A 23,140-nucleotide genomic window follows, 5' to 3' on the forward strand; every position below is an offset into this window, starting at 1 on the left:
TGCTCCCAAACCCCGTGGGAGAGAGAGCTCACCGCCCAGACAGGTGGGTACTCCTGAGACTGTAGAGCAGAAAAGACCACCAACGCTGCCCACCCCTGTCCACATCCCTGGCCCAAGAGGAAACTGTATACAGCCTCTGGGCTCCCTTGGATAAGGGCACAGGAGCAGGAAATCCGCTGCATCTGAGACACCACCAGAACTTGAAGGGACAGACTAGATAAACAGTTCTCTGCACCCAAATCCCTTGGGAGGGAGAGCTAAACCTTCAGAGAGGCAGACACGCCTGTGAAACCAGAAGAGTCTACACTCGGCCCACATCTCTGACTCCAGAGGAAAACACCAAATGCCATCTGGAACCCTGGTGCATAGAGGGTCCCAGAAAGGGCAGCACAGATCTTCCTGATTGCTGCTGCCATGGAGAGCTCATAAGCAACACCACACGAGCAAACTTGAGCCTTGGGACTGCAGATAAGACAAACCTTCCAGCTCCAAGCGACCTGCCTGGTGAACTCAAGACAGAGACCCACAGGAACAGCTGAAGACCTGTAGATAGGAAAAACTACACGCCTGAAAGCAGAACACTCTGTCCCCATAACTGGCTGAAAGAAAACAGGAAAACAGGTCTACAGCACCCCTGACACACAGGCTTATAGGACAGTCTATCCATTATCAGAAGAGCAGAACAAAGTAACACTAGAGATAATCTGATGGCAAGAGGCAAGCACAGGAACCCAAGCAACAGAAACCAAGAAGACATGGCATCATCGGAGTCCAATTCTCCCACCAAAGCAAACACAGAATATCCAAACAAACCAGAAAAGCAAGATCTAGTTTCAAAATCATATTTGATCATGATGCTGGAGGACTTCAAGAAAGACATGAAGAACTCCCTTAGAGAAACACAGGAAAACATAAAAAAAGAAGTAGAAGCCTACAGAGAGGAATCACAAAAATCCCTGAAAGAATTCCAGGAAAACACAATCAAACAATTGAAGGAATTTAAAATGGAAATAGAAGCAATCAAGAAAGAACACATGGAAACAACCCTGGATATAGAAAACCAAAGGAAGAGACAAGGAGTCGCAGATACAAGCATCACCAACAGAATACAAGAGATAGAAGAGAGAATCTCAGGAGCAGAAGATTCCATAGAAATCATCGACTCAACAGTCAAAGATAATGTAAAGCGGAAAAAGCTACTGGTCCAAAACATACAGGAAATCCAGGACTCAATGAGAAGATCAAACCTAAGGATAATAGGTATAGAAGAAAGTGAAGACTCCCAGCTCAAAGGACCAGTAAATATCTTCAACAAAATCATAGCAGAAAACTTCCCTAACCTAAAGAAAGAGATACCCATAGGCATACAAGAAGCCTACAGAACTCAAATTAGATTGGACCAGAAAAGAAACACCTCCTGACACATAATAGTCAAAACACCAAATGCACAAAATAAAGAAAGAATATTAAAAGCAGTAAGGGAAAAAGGTCAAGTAACATATAAAGGCAGACCTATCAGAATCACACCAGACTTTTCGCCAGAGACTATGAAAGCCAGAAGATCCTGGACAGATGCTATACAGACCCTAAGAGAACACAACTGCCAGCCCAGGTTACTGTATCCTGCAAAACTCTCAATTAACATAGATGGAGAAACCAAGATATTCCATGACAAAACCAAATTTACACAATATCTTTCTACAAATCCAGCACTACAAAGGATAATAAATGGTAAAGCCCCACATCAGGAGGCAAGCTACACCCTAGAAAAAGCAAGAAACTAATCATCTTGGGAACAAAACAAAGAGAAGAAAAGCACACAGACATAACCTCATATCCAAATATGAATATAACAGGAAGCAATAATCACTATTCCTTAATATCTCTCAACATCAATGGTTTCAACTCCCCAATAAAAAGACATAGATTAACAAACTGGATATACAATGAGGACCCTGCATTCTGCTGCCTACAGGAAACACACCTCAGAGACAAAGACAGACACTACCTCAGAGTGAAAGGCTGCAAAACAACTTTTTCAAGCAAATGGTCAGAAAGTGCAAGCTGGAGTAGCCATTCTAATATCAAATAAAATCAATTTTAAACTAAAAGTCATCAAAAAAGATAAGGAAGGACACTTCCTATTTGTCAAAGGAAAAATCCACCAAGATGAACTCTCAATCCTAAATATCTATGCCCCAAATACAAGGGCACCTACATATGTTATAGAAACCTTACTAAAGCTAAAAACAGACATTGCACCTCACACAATAATAGTAGGAGATTTCTTTTTCTTTCTTTCTTTTTTTTTTTTTCGGAGCTGGGGACCAATCCCAGGGCCTTGTGCTCACTAGGCAAGCGCTCTACCGCTGAGCTAAATTCCCAACCCTAATAGTCGGAGATTTTGACAAACAACTCTCATCAATGGACAGATCATGGAAACAGAAATTAAACAGAGATGTAGACAGACTAAGAGAAGTCATGAACCAAATGAACTTAATAGATATTTATAGAACATTCTATCCTAAAGCAAAAGGATATACATTCTTCTCAGCTCCTCATGGTACTTTCTCCAAAATTGACCATATAATTGGTCAAAAAACAGGCCTCAACAGGTACAAAAAGATAGAAATAATCCCATGCGTGCTATCAGACCACCACGGCCTAAAGCTGGTCTTCAATAACACTAAGGGAAGAACGCCCACATATACTGGGAAGTTGAACAATGCTCTACTCAACGATAACCTGGTCAAGGAAGAAATAAAGAAATTTTCTGGATACAGAAAATGTGGTACATCTATACAATGGAATATTACTCAGCTATCAAAAACAATGCCTTTATGAAATTCATAGACAAATGGCTGGAACTGGAAAATATCATCCTGAGTGAGGTAACCCAATCACAGAAAAACACACATGGAATGCACTCATTGATAAGTGGCTATTAGCCCAAATGCTTGAATTACCCTAGATGCATAGAACACATGAAACTCAAGACGGATGATCAAAATGTGAATGCTTCACTCCTTCTTTAAAAGGGGAACAAGAATACCCTTGGCAGGGAAGAGAGAGGCAAAGATTAAAACAGAGACTGAAGGAACACCCATTCAGAGCCTGCCCCACATGTGGCCCATACATATATAGCCACCCAATTAGACAAGATGGATGAAGCAAAGAAGTCCAGGCTGACAGGAGCCGGATGTAGATCTCTCCTGAGAGACACAGCCAGAATACAGCAAATACATAGGCAAATGCCAGCAGCAAACCACTGAACTGAGAATAGGACCCCCGTTGAAGGAATCAGAGAAAGAACTGGAAGAGCTTGAAGGGGCTTGAGACCCCACATGTACAACAATGCCAAGCAACCAGAGCTTCCAGGGACTAAGCCACTACCTAAAGACTATACATGGACTGATCCTGGACTCTGACCCCATAAGAAGCAATGAATATCCTAGTAAGAGCACCAGTGGAAGGGGAAGCCCTTGCTCCTGCTAAGACTGAACCCCCAGTGAATGTGATTTTTGGGGGGAGGGCGGCAATGGGGTGAGGGGGAAGGGAACACCCATAAATAAGGGGAGGGGGTTGGATTAGGGGGATGTTTGCCCGGAAACCGGGAAAGGGAATAACATTCGAAATGTAAATAAGAAATACTCAAATTAATAAAAAAAATTTAAAAAAAAGTAAATATGCAATGGTATTGGATAAAATGTATGTATAAATGCAGAAGTACCAAGGTATTCAAAATACAAAAAGGAAAATGAGAACTGGGGAATTTTTGAATTAATAATAGAATGTTGCTTCCACAGACTAAAGAGTATTTCATGATTAAAAAGATAGATTTATATAGCATGCTGATAAATTCCTTAGATAATGATAAATACATAATACTGTTGAAACTCTGTGAATGTTGTCAATGCTTTTGTTGCAAAAGAATTTTAGCTGATTTAAGAACAAAATTACAGTTTTCTACATTATATTTATTTCAGTTGCCATCATTTTAACCATGAGAGTCAATACGCTATTTACTTCATCATCATTTACCTCCAAACCTCTTTTGCATCAAATTTATACTTCTCTATGCATGTACAAATAGACAAACTGGAAAATCTTCTAATACTTCATTCCACTTGCTGTGACCCATCCTTCCTTTTGAGTGAAATACTTTGAAAAGATTGTGTTGTTAATTCATTAATTGGAAAAAAACAAAAACAAAAACAAAACAAAACAAAATAACCCAGTCCTTGAAGTTTAAATTTGTAAAGTTGGTGTTCAAGAGCAACTCAAGTAGGTCAACAAGCTTTAATTACTAGTTAATTGAGAAATTAAAATGCCTTTATTCATTCTGCAAAGTGATTTGCTTTACATCTCTCACATATCTTTCTTTTGGTTTTCCTTCCTTTTTCTTTTTCTCTAGGAATTGTTTCTTAAATAAGTAACCAGTTTTGATCGGGTCTTTGTGGTGGTGATTTTTTTAAACACAGACTATTAGGACCAATGATGTAGCTCTGTGAATAAAAATGATCCTTCACAATTTTCAAAACCTGCGTTTAAAACTTGAAAACCATGAGGTGGCAAGAAAGCAAAGACATAGCAAAGGTGATCTTTGCCCTGCCCATTTGTGCCAGAGCACAAGTGTCCTGAACTCATATTGTAAATATATTTCCAAACCCTAAAAATGATATCAGTGATTTCGTTTCCATGCATGAAAATATCTAAAACATTTCAGTCTTTATTATTAAATATATTTTTGTTTCGAGAATATAAATCACTAAATGTAATACATATGTAGACAGAACATAAAACAGTACACTGTGAATAAAATCCTGTTGGTAATACTTTCAATATTTTTAATTGCATTACCATAATTTAAGATTGATGGTAGTGTGGGAACAGAACTCATAGTTTTGTCTCTTCAGTTAAACTCATTTCCTGATTTTTCTCCTCTAATAGTAAGAAAGAAACTAGTGTAAGTTTACATCTATTCGGTATAATGTGGAAGATTGTGTTATTAAATTACAGTCCCAGGCAGGTTTCAAGTGATCTTGTGTTAATCTTTATAAGCTATTCTGGAATGATAAGGTTGGAATTTAACTTTTTAACAATACCATATTTTCATATCTGTCAGGAAACACTGTTCTCTGGGACTGGAATTGTCACCACCATTTTGACTGCCCATGAAGATACGGTATAACCTTCTCAGTGCAATAAACATCTATCCAGCATATAAAGAGACATGAGCTCACAAAACAGTGCATTAATAGCTCACTGGATGCATACACTGTACCATTCTGTCTTAGGGTTTTATTACTGTGAAGAGAAGGATGTTCAGGATAACTCTTAGAAAAGAAAGCATGTAATTAGGGAATGGCTTACAGTTTTAGAGGGTCAGTCCATTAGTATCATGGTGAGAAGATGGTAGCATCTCGGCAGACTTGTTGCTGTAGAAGAAGCTGAGGTTCTACGCCTTGATCCAAAGGCAACCAGGAGGGGGACTCACTCTCCCAAGGCAGAACTTGAGCACTAATAGATCTCAAAGCCTGATAGCCCATGACATTTTTTTTAACAAGGCCAAACCTATTTCAATGAGAACAAATAGTCCTAATAGGGTCATATCCCCTGAGCTATATATATTTTAACCACCACATTTCACTCCCTGGCCTCCGTAGCCTCATTCAAATATAAGAGTCTATGGAGAAGATAATTAGGCCTAAATGATGAAAACCATATTTAGACCAATGTCAAAAATTCTGGTATTATGTGGCAGTTCCAAGAATATTCAAAGCCTCCTCTGAGATTCATCCAAATATTTAATTGTAAACCCCTTTAAAATCAAAATCAAAAAGCAAATCATATAACTTCAAAATGACAATATATGCATTACCATTCTAAAATGTCAAAGCGATGAAATACTGGACCAAAGCAACACCAAAAAAACAGTTGGGCAAATTCCAAACTCTGAATCGCCATGTCTGATGTCAAAGCTCTCTTCAGATTTCCAACTCCTTTCATCTTTGTTGGCCGAGATAAACTTCTTTCTTTTGGGCTGTTTCCACTCCCTGAGCTTTCCTCAGGAAGCATCACACAGCTCTGATGTCTATAGTTACTTGGTGTGTCCAAGGCAACATAAACTTTAGAGCTTCTTGTTCCAATGTTTATCATAAACGCATGACCTTTTGAGCTCTACCAAAGGGCTTAAGTCACTTCTCCAGCTCTGCCCTCTGTAGCACTCTAGGCTCTACTGTTGCTGCTGTTCTTGGTGGTCACCACATGATACTGGCATATTCTAGGGTCTTCTGCTTCTTTGTGTGCTCATAAACCACTCTCTGTAGTATTTTACTTCAGGGATGTTGGTAAATCGCTGCTAATTTCTTAGCTTCAGCTAACGAGCATCAGTTGTCCCAGTAATCTCTTCTATACTCGACTCTAAAGCCAAAGCCACATGGCCAAAGCTGTAGAGGTTTTGCTGCTTTCTGGGCTGAAACATGGAACCCTTTGCTCTATTATATTATCCCCAGCTTTCTGTTTTCCAGCTCCTTAACTGCCTGAGCTTGGCTGTCCTGGAACTCATTTTGGAGACTAACCTTAATCTCTTAAAATCTGCATGGCTGTTTCCTAAATGTTGAGATTAAAGTTGTGTAGTACTATGCTTGCACCTAAACAGCCAACCAGACAAACAAACAAACAACACTCACCTAAATCCAAAAAGTGAAAATGAACAGCTGAGAGGCCATATTTCTAATGTTTGTTTGCAACACTGAACATGCTTAGAATCTCTTTGCCAACTTTAAGTGAATGGGGAGAAAGTATTCCCCAAGTAGACGGACATAAGATTCCCTGGAGTATAGGGTTTCTCTCTGTAGTCACTATGTGCACAAATATTTCTCTGTAAGCATTGACAAAACTAATTAGATGTTGCTGTGCATATTTAGAACAAGTGTTGGCCTGTTCCCTTAAGCTAAAATACATTGATTTCTCTCATTTTCATAACATCAGAGATCGATTTTTAACAATCTTAGCTGGAAAACGAAAAGATGTGTTATAAAACAGATATAATTGTACAATCACATCTATACATTTACAAAGGCTCAACAATCTTTCCTTCTTTTATTAAAAATAGATTTTTTTTCTCACATATCCTAATTATGCTCTCTGTTTTTCCTGTCCATCTTAGTTCCTCCTCCTCCTTTACTTGAATCTGCATTTCCACACTTCCCTTTCTCATTATAAAAGAAACAGGCTTCTAAGAGGTAAAAATAAAATGTAATATAATAAGAAAATGCAAAGACTGAATGTTATATTGGACAAAATCACAAGACCAAGAGAAGTCACAAAACACAGAGACTCACAAATTTCCAAAAATAGGAATCCATGGAAAGATTAAAGTGGAATAATTAAATAAATAGAATGAAAAATAAGATAAAATAAAACAATATTTTAAAAGTAAAAAAAAACAACCAAAGAAGAGTACACATGGTGGGATGATCCCTGGCCCCAGTTGGATATATAGCAGAGGATTGCTTTAGTAATCATCACTAGGAGGGGAGCCCCTTGGACCTGTGAAGGCATTAGGAGACCATGAAACTCCAAACATGGCGTTGGTTATTGAGTTAGTTTTCTTTTGAAGATCTACTAGTGGGCATGAAGCCTACATACAAGAGAAGTATGTTTCCCCAATGAGATTCCCTTGGGTGAAACCTAATTTTAATTTCCAAGTAGTTATCAATTAGTGATAACTTCAGGGTTATAGAAGGAGACATGTCTCTATTCTCTTTTCCGATCCAGCACTCCATCTGGTGTACACGTGTGCAGGATCTATGCATCCTGCTTCAGTTGTTCTGAATTCGTATGTACTTTGGTCCTTTTGATTTAAAGGGCCTAGATTTCTTTTCTTCCTTTTCATTTTTTTTCTTTTTTCTTATTGCACTTAGGTCCATTTTTTTTCTCATTTTTATTCGTTATTTGTTTACATTCCTAATGCTATCTTCCTTTGCAGTTTCTCCTCCACAACCCCCTATCACCTGCCTCTATGAGGATACATCCCCACCCGCCCACCCACTCCTACCTAAGCACCCTAGCATTCCCCTATCCTGGGTCATCGAGCCTCACAGAACCAAGGGGCTTCCCTCCCAGTGATTACCACTAAAGCAATCTTCTGCTATATATCCAGCTGGGGCCAAGGTTCACCCCACCATTTGTACTCTTCGGTTGGTGGTTTAGTCCTTGGGAGCTTTGCAAGGTTCTGGCTGGTTAATATTTTCTTCCTATGGGGGCCTTGATTTCTTGATGTTGTCCATATTCTCTGCCTTGTACACTCTTTCAATCTCCTCATCAGGATTGATTGAACTCTAAAGGGAGAGATTTGATAGCTATATCCCTCCCATTTAAGGATTGTCCTATGGTCTCAAACTCTGTGCAAAATGTTTGACTGTGGATCTCTCTATTTCTTTCCATCTGGTGGAGGAAGAAGCTATTCTGATGAGGAATGAACAAAACACTTATCTATCAGGTCCATGTGCAGAGCATAATGTCATTAGGAGTCATTTTAGTGTTACAGTGTGTGTGTGTGTGTGTGTGTGTGTGTGTGTGTTTATTTGTGTTTTGTTTTATTTGGTAGTGTTTAGCTTTACACTAGGTACATGGTCTTTCCTGTCTTAGGTTTTTGGTTACCCAGACAGTGTACATGGGTTTAATACCCTGGAGTGGGCCTTCTTAAGTCAAATCAGATATTGGTTACTCCCACAAGTTTTATGCCACCATATTTTGCAGTCAGGGCATCATTAAATGGGCTCTTGTTAGCTTGTTGTTTACACTTATTTTGTGATAGCAGGCAAAGTACCTTCCTGTACCAAAGATGCTAGCCTTTAGCACTTTGTTGTGAAAGCTTTGTGTGGGCACCAGTTAGAATTATCTGTGCTCAATGAGCTGTATAGGTGTTCTCTTAAGAAATAGAACCTGGCTTCTTTAAGAACAATATGACCAACCAACCAGAGCTCTCAGGGACTAAATCACTACCAAAAGACTACACATGGACAGACCCATGGCTCCTGCTGCATATGTAACAGCTGCCTTTGTGTGCACCAACTGGAGGAGAAGCCCTTTGTCCTGCCAAGGCTGGAGCCCCCAGTGCAGGGGAATGTCAGGTGGGGAGGCCTGAAGGGGAATAGTTGGGGAGGAGGAACGGCCTTACAGAAGAAGGGGAGGGGAATGGGATAGGGGGCTTATGGATGGGAAGTGGGAAAGGGAATAACATTTGAAATGTAAAAAAAAATTCATAAAAAAAAACGGTTAAAAAATTCAGTCAGTCAGAGAGGCTTTAAAATTCTCACAGAAGGATGTAAAAATATTTTAAACTAAAACATTGTCTCCATTTATGGTAACTTCAACTCTATTGTGGGACTTCCATGCTCACTACTGTTTGGAGCCTGAAACAAGTCATACTTTGAGATATGAAGAAAGCATATGCTTGCATTTATGGCAATACATCCCTTACAGGAAAAAGTTGTTGTGTATCAAGAACTGTCAAATCTCCGCAATGACTGGAAGGGAAGGTATCCTCTGTAACTGACTGAACTATATCTGCATTTTAAGAAAATAAAAGTTAAAACAGAAAAAAAGAGAAAGAGATAGGACCCTTTTTTCAGTTTTTGGAGAGAAAGCTTATAGTCATGGTAATTATCTGGCTTGTTTGCGGTTCCCGTGGGACTCCTTTGTCCAACAACTGAAAGAGTTGTAAGACAGTATTGGTACAGGAAACTTCATTTGATGATGAGAGATGTCCAGTTGGGTCTCTGTCTCCCCACTATTTAAGGATTTTATTGAGATCACCTTTATGTATGTATATATTTTGAAAATCCTTTACTGTTCTTTCCATACTACTGGCAAATAACTCTTCGTTTTAGTTCTCTCTCTGTATTCTCTTTCTCTAATATTAGAAAATGTTTAGACAGTTCAAATTTATAAATTTGTGTGTATATGTGTGTAGCAATTACCATAGAAAAAAGAGACTTTTAATTAGAAAGCTGGGGGACAATGAGAGTGGTCCAGCGAAGATAAATAGAGTATGAAATGATGAGACTCTACTTCAACTGAAAACATAAAAATACAATCCGGGAACCACAAATGTGGAAAACAAGACAAGCAAAAAAAAAAAAAAAGAAGAAGAAGTCCTTTTTTTCCCTATTCCTATGAAAACACATCATGATCAAATCGAACATAGAAAGTATTTAATTAGGGATCTTAGTTATATTTTTATTGGGTGAGTCATGGTTGGGGGACATGGCAGCATACAGACTTAGCATTGATTCAAGGACTCAGATCTTGCTTAGATCTTTTTCATGAGAGAGAGAAAGAGAGAGAGAGAGAGAGAGAGAGAGAGAGAGAGAGAGAGAGAGAGAGAGAGAGAGAGAGCGCCTAATGACAGAACTCCTTGAACTAGGCCACAAACCCTAGTTTTTCTAAACCTATCAAACAACTAGGGATCACACACTCAAAAATATGAGCCGATGGAACCATTTTCATTCAGACCACCACCAAATACAAGAACTTATTAGGTACATTTTACATGTAATAATAAAAATGTTAAATATTCTGGAGGAGTCATTTGAGAAAATATTTGCCTCAGGAGCATGAGTGGCAGGACCTAGGTAATGAGCCTAGGTTAAAACCTAGGTAAAGAATCCCACAGGTTGCATTAGCTAATAGGAATCTGAATATTCACCTTTAATTTTTTTTTGGGATAACACATAAAGATGATTTTATTGAAGTCAGGTGTAGCAGATTTGCATGACATCCTCCCTTTCACCTATCGAGTAGAAGGAATGTTATCCTAATGAAGGTTCACACTGATCCAGAGGGAACCTTTGCCAGTTTCCATTCCTAATCTTGCGTTGTTTTCATTTTGTTCATTTTGTTCTAGGCCACTGACAACGTTATCTTTGGTCCGAACCTGTTCCTCCAAAAGTGATAGTTGTTGACCACAGCTTACTGAACTCTTTTTTTTTTTAATTAACTTGAGTATTTCTTATATACATTTCGAGTGTTATTCCCTTTCCCGGTATCCGGGCAAACATCCCCCTCCCCCCTCCCCTTCCTTATGGGTGTTTCCCTCCCGACCCTCCCCCCATTGCCGCCCTCCCCCCACCAGTCTAGTTCACTGGGGGTTCAGTCTTAGCAGGACCCAGGGCTTCTCCTTCCACTGGTGCTCTTACTAGGATATTCATTGCTACCTATGGGGTCAGAGTCCAGGGTCAGTCCATGTATAGTCTTTAGGTAGTGGCTTAGTCCCTGGAAGCTCTGGTTGCTTAGCATTGTTGTACATATGGGGTCTCGAGCCCCTTCAAGATCTTCCAGTTCTTTCTCTGATTCCTTCAACGGGGGTCCTATTCTCACTTCAGTGGTTTGCTGCTGGCATTCGCCTCTGAATTTGCTGTATTCTGGCTGTGTCTCTCAGGAGCGATCTACATCCGGCTCCTGTCGATCTGCACTTCTTTGCTTCATCCAACTTGTCTAATTGGGTGGCTGTATATGTATGGGCCACATGTGGGGCAGGCTCTGAATGGGTGTTCCTTCAGTCTCTGTTTTAATCTTTGCCTCTCTCTTCCCTGCCAAGGGTATTCTTGTTCCCCTTTTAAAGAAGGAGTGAAGCATTCACATTTTGATCATCCGTCTTGAGTTTCATGTGTTCTAGGCATCTAGGGTGATTCAAGCATTTGGGCTAATAGCCACTTATCAATGAGTGCATACCATGTATGTCTTTCTGTGATTGGGTTAGCTCACTCAGGATGATGTTTTCCAGTTCCAACCATTTGCCTACGAATTTCATAAACTCGTTGTTTTTGATAGCTGAGTAATATTCCATTGTGTAGATGTACCACATTTTCTGTATCCATTCCTCTGTTGAAGGGCATCTGGGTTCTTTCCAGCTTCTGGCTATTATAAATAAGGCTGCAATGAACATAGTGGAGCACGTGTCTTTTTTATATGTTGGGGCATCTTTTGGGTATATGCCCAAGAGAGGTATACCTGGATCCTCAGGCAGTTCAATGTCCAATTTTCTGAGGATACTCCAGACTGATTTCCAGAATGGTTGTACCAGTTTGCAATCCCACCAATAATGGAGGAGTGTTCCTCTTTCTCCACATCCTCGCCAGCATCTGTTGTCCCCTGAGCTTTTGACCATAGCCATTCTCACTGGTGTGAGGTGAAATCTCAGGGTTGTTTTGATTTGCATTTCCCTTATGACTAAAGATGTTGAACATTTCTTTAGGTGTTTCTCAGCCATTTGGCTTTCCTCAGCTATGAATTCTTTGTTTAGCTCTGAACCCCATTTTTTAATAGGGTTATTTGTTTCCCTGCGGTCTAACTTCTTGAGTTCTTTGTATATTTTGGATATAAGGCCTCTATCTGTTGTAGGATTGGTAAAGATCTTTTCCCAATCTGTTGATTGCCGTTTTGTCCTAACCACAGTGTCCTTTGCCTTACAGAAGCTTTGCAGTTTTATGAGATCCCATTTGTCGATTCTTGATCTTAGAGCATAAGCCATTGGTGTTTTGTTCAGGAAATTTTTTCCAGTGCCCATGTGTTACAGATGCTTCCCTAGTTTTTCTTTTATTAGTTTGAGTGTGTCTGGTTTGATGTGGAGGTCCTTGATCCACTTGGACTTAAGTTTTGTACAGGGTGATAAGGATGGATCGATCTGCATTCTTCTACATGTTGCCCTCCAGTTGAACCAGCACCATTTGCTGAAAATGCTATCTTTTTTCCATTTGATGGTTTTGGCTCCTTTGTCAAAAATCAAGTGACTATAGGTGTGTGGGTTCATTTCTGGGTCTTCAATTCTATTCCATTGGTCTATCTGTCTGTCTCTGTACCAATACCAATTATCACTATTGCTCTGTAATACTGCTTGAGTTCAGGGATAGTGATTCCCCCTGAAGTCCTTTTATTGTTGAGGATAGCTTTAGCTATCCTGGGTTTTTTGTTATTCCAGATGAATTTGCAAATTGTTCTGTCTAACTCTTTGAAGAATTGGATTGGTATTTTGATGGGGATTGCATTGAATGTATAGATTGCTTTTGGTAAAATGGCCATTTTTACTATATTAATCCTGCCAATCCATGAGCATGGGAGATCTTTCCATCTTCTGAGGTCTTCTTCAATTTCCTTCTTCAGTGTCTTGAAGCTCTTATTGTACAGATCTTTTACTTGCTTTGTTAAAGTCACACCGAGGTACTTTATATTATTTGGGTCTATTATGAAGGGTGTCGTTTCCCTAATTTCTTTCTCGGCTTGTTTCTCTTTTGTATAGAGGAAGGCAACTGATTTATTTGAGTTAATTTTATACCCAGCCACTTTGCTGAAGTTGTCTATCAGCTTTAGTAGTTCTCTGGTGGAACTTTTGGGATCACTTAAATATACTATCATATCATCTGCAAATAGTGATATTTTGACTTCTTCTTTTCCGATCTGTATCCCCTTGACCTCCTTTGTTGTCTGATTGCTCTGGCTAGAACTTCAAGAACTATATTGAATAAGTAGGGAGAGAGTGGGCAGCCTTGTCTAGTCCCTGATTTTAGTGGGATTGCTTCAAGTTTCTCTCCATTTAGTTTAATGTTAGCAACTGGTTTGCTGTATATGGCTTTTACTATGTTCAGGTATGGGCCTTGAATTCCTATTCTTTCTAGGACTTTTATCATGAAGGGGTGTTGAATTTTGTCAAATGCTTTCTCAGCGTCTAATGAAATGATCATGTGGTTTTGTTCTTTCAGTTTGTTTATATAATGGATCACGTGGATGGTTTTCCGTATATTAAACCATCCCTTCATGCCTGGGAGGAAGCCTACTTGGTCATGGTGGATGATTGTTTTGATGTGCTCTTGGATTCGGTTTGCCAGAATTTTATTGAGTATTTTTGCGTCGATATTCATAAGGGAAATTGGTCTGAAGTTCTCTTTCTATGTTGTGTCTTTGTGTGGTTTAGGTATAAGAGTAATTGTGGCTTCGTAGAAGGTATTCGGTAGTGATCCATCTGTTTCAATTTTGTGGAATAGTTTGGATAATATTGGTATGAGGTCTTCTATGAAGGTTTGATAGAATTCTGCACTAAACCCGTCTGGACCTGGGCTCTTTTTGGTTGGGAGACCTTTAATGACTGCTTCTATTTCCTTAGGAGTTATGGGGTTGTTTAATTGGTTTATCTGTTCCTGATTTAACTTCGATACCTGGTATCTGTCTAGGAAATTGTCCAGTTCCTGAAGATTTTCAAGTTTTGTTGAATATAGGTTTTTATAGTAAGATCTGATGATTTTTTTGAATTTCCTCTGAATCTGTTGTTATGTCTCCCTTTCCATTTCTGATTTTGTTAATTTGGACGCACTCTCTGTGTCCTCTCGTTAGTCTGGCTAAGGGTTTATCTATCTTGTTGATTTTCTCAAAGAACCAACTTTTGGTTCTGTTGATTCTTTCTATGGTCCTTTTTGTTTCTACTTGGTTGATTTCAGCTCTGAGTTTGATTATTTCCTGCCTTCTACTCCTCCTGGGTGTATTTGCTTCTTTTTGTTCTAGAGCTTTTAGGTGTGCTGTCAAGCTGCTGACATATGCTCTTTCCTGTGTCTTTCTGCAGGCACTCAGCGCTATGAGTTTTCCTCTTAGCACAGCTTTCATTGTGTCCCATAAGTTTGGGTATGTTGTACCTTTATTTTCATTAAATTCTAAAAAGTTTTTAATTTCTTTCTTTATTTCTTCCTTGACCAGGTTATCATTGAGTAGAGCATTGTTCAATTTCCAAGTATATGTGGGCATTCTTCCTTCATTGTTATTGAAGACCAGTTTTAGGCCGTGGTGGTCCGATAGCACGCCGGGATGTTATTTCTATCTTTCTGTACCTGTTGAGGCCCGTTTTTTGACCAATTATACGGTCAATTTTGAAGAAAGTACCATGAGGAGCTGAGAAGAAGGTATATCCTTTTGCTTTAGGATAGAATGTTCTATAAATATCCGTTAAGTCCATTTGACTCATGATTTCTCTTAGTCCGTCTACATCTCTGTTTAATTTCTGTTTCCATGATCTGTCCATTGATGAGAGTGGGGTGTTGAAATCTCCCACTCTTATTGTGTGAGGTGCAATGTGTGTTTTGAGCTTTAGTAAGGTTTCTTTTACATATGTAGGTATCCTTGTATTTGGGGCATAGATATTTAGGATTGAGAGTTCATCTTGATGGATTTTTCCTTTGATGAATATGAAGTGTCCTTCCTTATCTTTTTTGATGACTTTTAGTTGAAAATTGATTTTATTTGATATTAGAATGGCTACTCCAGCTTGCTTCTTCTGACCATTTTCTTGGAAAATTGTTTTCCAGCCTTTCACTCTGAGGTAATGTCTGTCTTTGTCTCTGAGGTGTGTTTCCTGTAGGCAGCAGAATGCAGGGTCCTCGTTGCGTATCCAGTTTGTTAATCTATGTCTTTTTATTGGGGCGTTGAGGCCATTGATGTTGAGAGATATTAAGGAATAGTGATTATTGCTTCCTGTTATATTCATATTTGGATGTGACGTTATGTTTGTGTGCTTTCATTCTCTTTGTTTTGTTGCCAAGATGATTAGTTTCTTGCTTATTCTAGGGTATAGCTTGCCTCCTAATGTTGGGCTTTACCATTTATTATCCTTTGTAGTGCTAGATTTGTAGAAAGATATTGTGTAAATTTGGTTTTGTCATGGAATATCTTGGTTTCTCCATCTATGTTAATTGAGAGTTTTGCAGGATACAGTAACCTGGGCTGGCATTTGTGTTCTCTTAGGGTCTGTATGACATCAGTCCAGGATCTTCTGGCCTTCATAGTTTCTGGCGAGAAGTCTGGTGTGATTCTGATAGGTCTGCCTTTATATGTTACTTGACCTTTTTCCCTTACTGCTTTTAATATTCTTTCTTTATTTTGTGCGTTTGGTGTTTTGACTATTATGTGACGGGATGTGATTCTTTTCTGGTCCAATCTATTTGGAGTTCTGTAGCCTTCTTGTATGCCTATGGGTATCTCTTTTTTTAGGTTAGGGAAGTTTTCTTCTATGATTTTGTTGAAGATATTTACTGGTCCTTTGAGCTGGGAGTCTTCACTCTCTTCTATACCTATTATCCTTAGGTTTGATCTTCTCATTGAGTCCTGGATTTCCTGTATGTTTTGGACCAGTAGCTTTTTCCGCTTTACATTATCTTTGACAGTTGAGTCAATGATTTCTATGGAATCTTCTGCTCCTGAGATTCTCTCTTCCATCTCTGGAATTCTGTTGGTGAAGCTTGTATCTACAGCTCCTTGTCTCTTCTTTTGGTTTTCTATATCCAGGGTTGTTTCCATGTGTTCTTTCTTGATTGCTTCTATTTCCATTTTTAATTCCTTCAACTGTTTGATTGTGTTTTCCTGGAATTCTTTCAGGGATTTTTGCGATTCCTCTCTGTAGGCTTCTACTTGTTTATTAATGTTTTCCTGTGTTTCCCTAAGGGAGTTCTTCACGTCTTTCTTGAAGTCCTCCAGCATCATGATCAAATATGATTTTGAAACAAGATCTTGCTTTTCTTATGTGTTTGGATATTCCATGTTTGTTTTGGTGGGAGAATTGGGCTCTGATGATGCCATGTTGTCTTGGTTTCTTTTGCTTGTGTTCCTGCGCTTGCCTCTCGCCATCAGATTATCTCTAGTGTTACTTTGTTCTGCTGTTTCTGACAGTGGCTAGACTGTCCTATAAGCCTGTGTGTCAGGAGTGCTGTAGACCTGTTTTCCTCTCTTTCAGTCAGTTATGGGGACAGAGTGTTCTGTTTTAGGGCGTGTAGTTTTTCCTCTCTACAGGTCTTCATCTGTTCCTGTGGGCCTGTGTCTTGAGTTCACTAGGCAGCTTTCTTTCAGCAGAAAAGTTGGTCTTACCTGTGGTCCCGAGGCTCAAGTTAGCTCATGGGGTGCTGCCCACGGGCTCTCTGCAGCGGCAGCAACCAGGAAGACCTGTGCCGCCCCTTCCGGGGGCTTCAGTGCACCAGGGTTCCGGATGGCCTTTAGTGTTTTCCTCTGGCGTCCGAGATGTGTGTGCAGAGAGCAGTCTCTTCTGGTTTCCCAGGCTTGTCTGCCTCTCTGAAGGTTTAGCTCTCCCTCCCACAGGATTTGGGTGCAGAGAACTGTTTATCCGGTCTGTTTCCCTCAGGTTCCAGCGGTGTCTCAGGCAGGGGTCCTGCCGCTCCTGGGCCCTCCCCGACGGGAGCCCAGAGGCCTTATATAGTTTCCTCTTGGGCCAGGGATGTGGGCAGGGGTGGGCAGTGCTGGTGGTGTCTTCCGCTCTGCAGCCTCAGGAGTGCCCACCTGACCAGGCGGTGAGGCCTCTTTCCCAAGGGGTCTGGGAGCAGAGAGCTGCTGCCGGCTGGGATCCGCGGGAGTGGGACCTCCGGCAAACACAGGACGTGCCCGGTCCTAGATGAACTCTGCCTCTGTGTGTCCCGATCTCACCAGGCAGCTCTCTTGCAGCAGACAAGTTGGTCTTATCTGTGGTCCCGAGGCTCAAGTTTGCTCGCAGGGTGCTGCCCATGGGCTCTCTGTGGCAGCAGCAACCAGGAAGCCACCTTTAATTTTTATTTAATCATTAATTATAGCCAAAATGTTTGAAAACCCTCATATATGGGCACTTTATCAATGGTACTTCTATCTCTCACCCCCACCTCAAACTCCTCATATCCTCTCTCCTTCTGTCTTTGAGTATTCTGTGCACACACACACACACACACACACAACAGGGAGAGAGAAACACACACACACACACACACACACAGAGAGAGAGAGAGAGAGAGAGAGAGAGAGAGAGAGAGAGAGACAGAGAGAGAGAAGAGAGAGAGAGAGAGAGATGCTCACATGTGTCTTCAATCTACTCAGCCTACTTAGCATTGGTCCTATATCGATATGTTCAGGGATGACCACTTGGGATTCCATATCCTATGGATGTAGGAGCTCATTCAATAGAAGACTAGGTCCCTCTATTCCATTTATGATCTGTGTTTCTTTATCTGGGGACAGTGGCCCTGTGGAATTGAGAAAGAGAAGATTGGTGACCTTCTGTTCATATACAGACTGTTGGAATAGGACTCTGCCACAAAAGAAAGCAGGATCAAAGCCAAAGGAGCTCTGTAAGGCAATTTACTCCAGTGCAGGAGGGTGTGGAGTCATCTGAACATAGAAAAGTGAGCACGTGAAGAGTAAACCTCACTTACTGTTTATTCCCACACATGTCTCATATCACTGATGGAAGTTCTGCTCTCAAGACCTGGCCATGAAGTGAAACAGTGTGAAGGAGAGGAGTCTCAGGAATCCTGGGGCTTGAATAAGCAGACATGTACCAAAGGGTTTCAAAAGATGGTAGAGGTTTTTGGAAGATTGGCTGCTAATGTTTGAAGCTTTGGAGTCAGTCAGAGGAATTTGAACTACATGAAGAGATTTGGTAAAGTTCTGGCAGTTAATGCAAAGATAAATTAGCTCAGTTGTATGTCTGTCCTTTATCTTCTATAAAAAATTCAGTAGAGTCACTTGATAGAAAAAAATTAAGATTTTCCCCCTCTTTCTCTCTCCTTTGTAAACAAATCCATTTTATTCACCAATCCTCTGTTTCCTAACATAGAGCGACTCTCTGTGGCGTGTTTATGGATTGATGTGAGTCTTCACATATGTTCATTTTGCATTCTCTTTCTGACAAGGTGTAAACAAATTAATATCTACTCCCTCTCGGCAGGAGAAAGAAATGGAATCCCAGGAGAGGGTGTGGTGGCAGCGCCCCTTTCCTTCTCACTAAGGAGTGTTAACAGCACCACTCCAGCTGCTCTCTGGTGTTCTGCCTGTTTGCTCTGATGAAGGTGCCAAACATTCTCTAAGGGGCCACAGCGATATCAGCTCCATGGTGTCTACAATTGTGGTTAACATAGAGAGCGTAGTCTATAGAGAGCTTTAAAAACACCAACCACTTAATGTGAACAGTTTTCAAGTGAAGATTTTCAACTAAATCTTACATAAGATTTTTTTGAGATTTTAAAACTGTCTGGTAAACAGAGAAAGATTTTTTTTTCTGTATGGTGTTACTAAGCTGCATGTTTTCCTCTAACAAGATCTAAGTTCATAGAACCTGCAGTGACATCAAGGTTCATAACTAGAATCACAATCAACTGAGCTAAAACTTTGAATCCAAACACATAAAACTTAAGAAAAATAAAGGTACCATGGCATGGCATTCGTAGTGACTTTTCTTGTTGTCAACTTGAATATATCTGTAATGAGTTACCATCCAGATGGGATGCCCATGGGAGATGCTCTGCTTGGTTTGCACCTGGGGAATCCACTTCTGGTCTGGATCTTTGAAGAAGGAAGACACACCTCTGATTTGGGTCTGGAGGCTGCAAGACACACCTTTAATCTGGGCCATCCCTCTTCTGGAAGCCTATATAAGGACTTGGATGAGGGAACATCTTGCTTTTTGCCTATGTGTCCTCCCTTTGCTAACACATCCATTCTTTCACTGACATTAAAGTCCACTTCTTTGTGATTCTAGCATATACGGAAAACTTGTTGAGGAAGCCAACCTTGTGGAACTGAGCAACTACTAGATTCTTGGACTTTCCTTCCATTGCTGGATTAGTTGGAATATATCCTGTTGGTTGTTCCAATAAGTCCCTTTTCTATATATACAGAGAGTGTGATGATTTGCATATGCTTGGAGCAGGAAGTGGCACTATTAGAAGGTGTGGCCTTGTTGGAGGAAGTGTGTCACTGTGGAGGTGGGCTTGGAGGCCCTCCTCCTACCTGTCTGAGGATGCCCAGTTTGTTCCTGGCTTCCCTTGGGTGAAGATGTAGAACTCAGTTCCTCCTGGACCATGCCTGCCTGGATGCAGCTATGCTGCCATGCACCTACCTTGATGATAATGAACTGAACCTCTTAACCTGTAAGCCAGTCCCAATCAAATGTTGTTCTTTATAAAACTTACATTGGTCTTGGTGCCTGTTCACAGCAATAAAACCCTAACTAAGACAGAGAGAGATTCAATTCATAAGTTGTGTGGCTAATACAACATTGATATTGTTATGTTTGGGTTAGTTTCAGAACTAAGGACAAGTTTTTAAATAAAGAAAAACAATAAAAAGTCCACAATAGTTCTATCAGCTTTTTGAAAACTATTTTATGTTGCACAGAGATATTAATTATAGAAGCAATGCTCTATAATGAAAAATTACTCTACAAAAAATCCACACTCATATATTTTACTGTAGCCAAGTAAAGACTAAAAACAATGGGTTCAGAATCTTGAACCCAGAGGCTGCTGGGGTTAAGAACTAGGATTTCTTCTGGAATGCTTAGTAAATTTCTTTCTAGTGCCATGCAAACTTAATGAATAAAGAAAGAAAAGACTATTCTACTTCTAGTTTCTGGAATTCGGTGATTCTAGAACACTATATAAATCACTACAGATCAGCCAGATCTTTTAAAGCACAGCCATTTTAAATTCATACAGAGCAGCCAAGAGGTCTGCTGAGGGCACTTCCTCCAGACATAAGAATTATTACAACTGGGGCAATCTGGGCATTCTGTGAGTTCTAGGTTTCCCAACAGCGTCCAATCATATATTGCAGGCAGGATTCAAAGGAAGTGGTGGACTCGTCACTATGGTTGGAGGGAAGAAGTTAGTGAGAAGAGATTAGTGAACTTTATACAGAGTAGAAGGAAAACAATGTTAGAACTCTGAGAAGAACACTTTGCTGGGGCACAACAGGAGAAACATGTGGAGTGTATGTTTCATAAAAAGAATCTCCCCCAGCTCCGGAAAAAAGAACCAAAAAAAAAAAAAAAAGAATCTCCATTTTTCAGAAGTGCTTTTCCATTTAGCTATTTCCAGTATACTGTATGTGGTTACTAAGGCTACATTTACTACTATGTGAATGACAGCATTTTGCATTGACTTGTATTCAGTTCTGGGAATTGGAGGTGAGTTTGAGACACTGCATATCTCTGTCTTGCAAAGAAGCTGTGCAAACAAGGACTATGCAAATAGTGGCAGCCTTGACTGACTCCTGCTGGTTCTTGGAATTGGAGCTGCAACTCTGGAGTCCCACTACAGTAGTCTCAGGCTCACAGTTTGGCTGGACACAAAGCTTTTCTTTTTGGGACATCTCAACAAGCTTACAACATCTTAGTGTTTGGAAGCCACTCCATTTTCTCAGGCTAATACCCTTGAATAGACACTGATCAAAGTCTCAGATTGCTTTATTGAACCTATGTTATGCTTTGTAAAAGTGAGAAAGGAGCCCAGGATAAGTTTCATAGAGCCAGGTATGGTAAAGGTGGGAGTAGGTGCCTCAGTGGGCCTATGCTGAAGCATCTCTTCCCCGTGAGGTACCAGACATACAGAGTTTATTGAGGGCATGGGGAAGGGGATAGGGAAGGGAGGAGAGAGAGAAAGAGAGAGAAAGAGAGAGAGAGAGAGAGAGAAGAGTGAGACTGAGAGGAAGAGAGACTGGCCAGAAACATGTGGTAGAACTGGTGGGGGGTGAGGGAAGAGAGGCTGAAAGTGGTCAGGGAAAGAACAGGCAGAGAGAGTAAGACAGGGAGGAGAAGCCAAGCAGCCTCTTTTATAGTAAGCCAGGCCTACCTGGCTGTTGCCCTGTAACCTTGGGGCAGAGCTTAGAAGGAATGCTAAAAGCCTAGTTCTGGATACTCTATGCAGAAAGGGTTAATGACCCTGCATTATAAAACTCAATTTAAAGTGGAAAGACAGGTGGGAAGACTAGGGACAGGTGTTACATCATTACAAATGTCAAAGGATACATTATAAGGTTAGGTATAAAGTAGTCACCCACCTAAAAACATTCAAAAAATTGCCACATTTTCATCATTTATTTATCAGTGGACAGGCATCTATATTATTTTAATTTCTTGACTATTGTGAATATAGAAACAATACAGATGGATGGATAAGCATGTATCTTTATACTAGGATATGGAATGTACTCAAGTGATATAACTTGGTCTTATAGTAGTACTATTTCTAGACTTAGATTTTTAAAAAGGGAATTTCTATACTTATTTCTACAGTGGCTAAACCATTCACATGTCCATCAGTAGAGAGTAATTGTTCCCTTTCTCCATATCCACACAATATCGATCCCGCTTTTGTTGGTGGTGGTAGTTTTGTTTGTTTTTGTTTGTTTGTTTTTATCATAGCCATTCTGACAGAGATGAATCTCACGTCATTTTCATTTGTGTTTCCCTGGTGGAAAAGAAGGTGGAACATATTTCTTAGCCATTTGTATGCTTTCTATATAGATGTGGGTTTAATTTGACTTTTCCAGAGTGATTAGTAAATCACTGAGAAACTATGGAGTAGAGAGACTGCATGGGTATAATGGATTAAAGGGAAGTGGTTGAATAGGGAGGTATAAACTTGGGTTTTGGGGTGAGGAGTGAAGGGTAGAGAAGGATAAAAAATAATGAATCTAAAAACCAATAAAGTTATTACATAAGTGTTGGCAGTTGAAAAGCATAAATTACTTTCAATGCAGACAGCATAATTTACATAAAAAATTGTCAACATATTTGTATAGATTTGCTTTGGAAAAATAATGACTAAGGTGGTATTAAAATATCTGTAAAATTTGAAATATTCCCATGGTATAAATAATTTTGTCCAACTTTATTAATAATTTTCTTGGATACTGAAATATTAGGTACAAAGAATATGCAGTAAACATTTGTGTACATTTGTAAGTAAATTGATATTGTTCCTTCAAAGATATAAATAAAAGTAATGACTCAGTAGGATACAATTTTAAGTAATACAGTGCTGTTCTTTTTTATAAATATTTGTTTATGTATTTAATTGTTTATTATTTATTTTGTGTGTGCACTTATGTGTGTATGTGTGTGTATGTGTGAATATGTGTGTGTTTGTGTGTACTCTTACCACAACATGCATATGGAGTTCAGAGGACAAACTTTAGAAAATGTTTTGGGGGCTGGACAGATAGCTCCAAAGTTAAGTGAATGCACTGTTCCTGTGGAGGACTGGAGTTTGGTTCCCAGCACCCATTTGTGGGATAATCCAACCACTTCTTGCCAATATGGACACTGTACTCATGTACA

The 23,140-nt window shown here is 39.9% G+C and overlaps 1 protein-coding gene across 2 annotated transcripts in view; it reads left to right on the forward strand.

Annotated features, from left to right (window-relative positions):
- The window catches only part of Txnl4al1 (thioredoxin-like 4A like 1), a 399,632-nt gene that overhangs the window by 205,140 nt on the left and 171,352 nt on the right, over positions 1 to 23,140 (forward strand). The window contains exons 4-5 of one of the 2 annotated variants that reach the window (XM_087636535.1): positions 13,562 to 13,573; positions 18,487 to 18,506. In XM_087636535.1, coding sequence (XP_087492661.1) covers positions 13,562 to 13,573; positions 18,487 to 18,506 — 32 coding nt within the window. The remainder of the gene's footprint in view (positions 1 to 13,561; positions 13,574 to 18,486; positions 18,507 to 23,140) is intronic. The other variant, XM_087636532.1, reaches the window with a different exon arrangement.

Source organism: Rattus norvegicus, chromosome 2 (genome assembly GCF_021556685.1).
Source record: "Rattus norvegicus strain SHRSP/BbbUtx chromosome 2, alternate assembly SHRSP_T2T, whole genome shotgun sequence".
In the NCBI taxonomy this organism is placed as follows: Eukaryota; Metazoa; Chordata; class Mammalia; order Rodentia; family Muridae; genus Rattus; species Rattus norvegicus.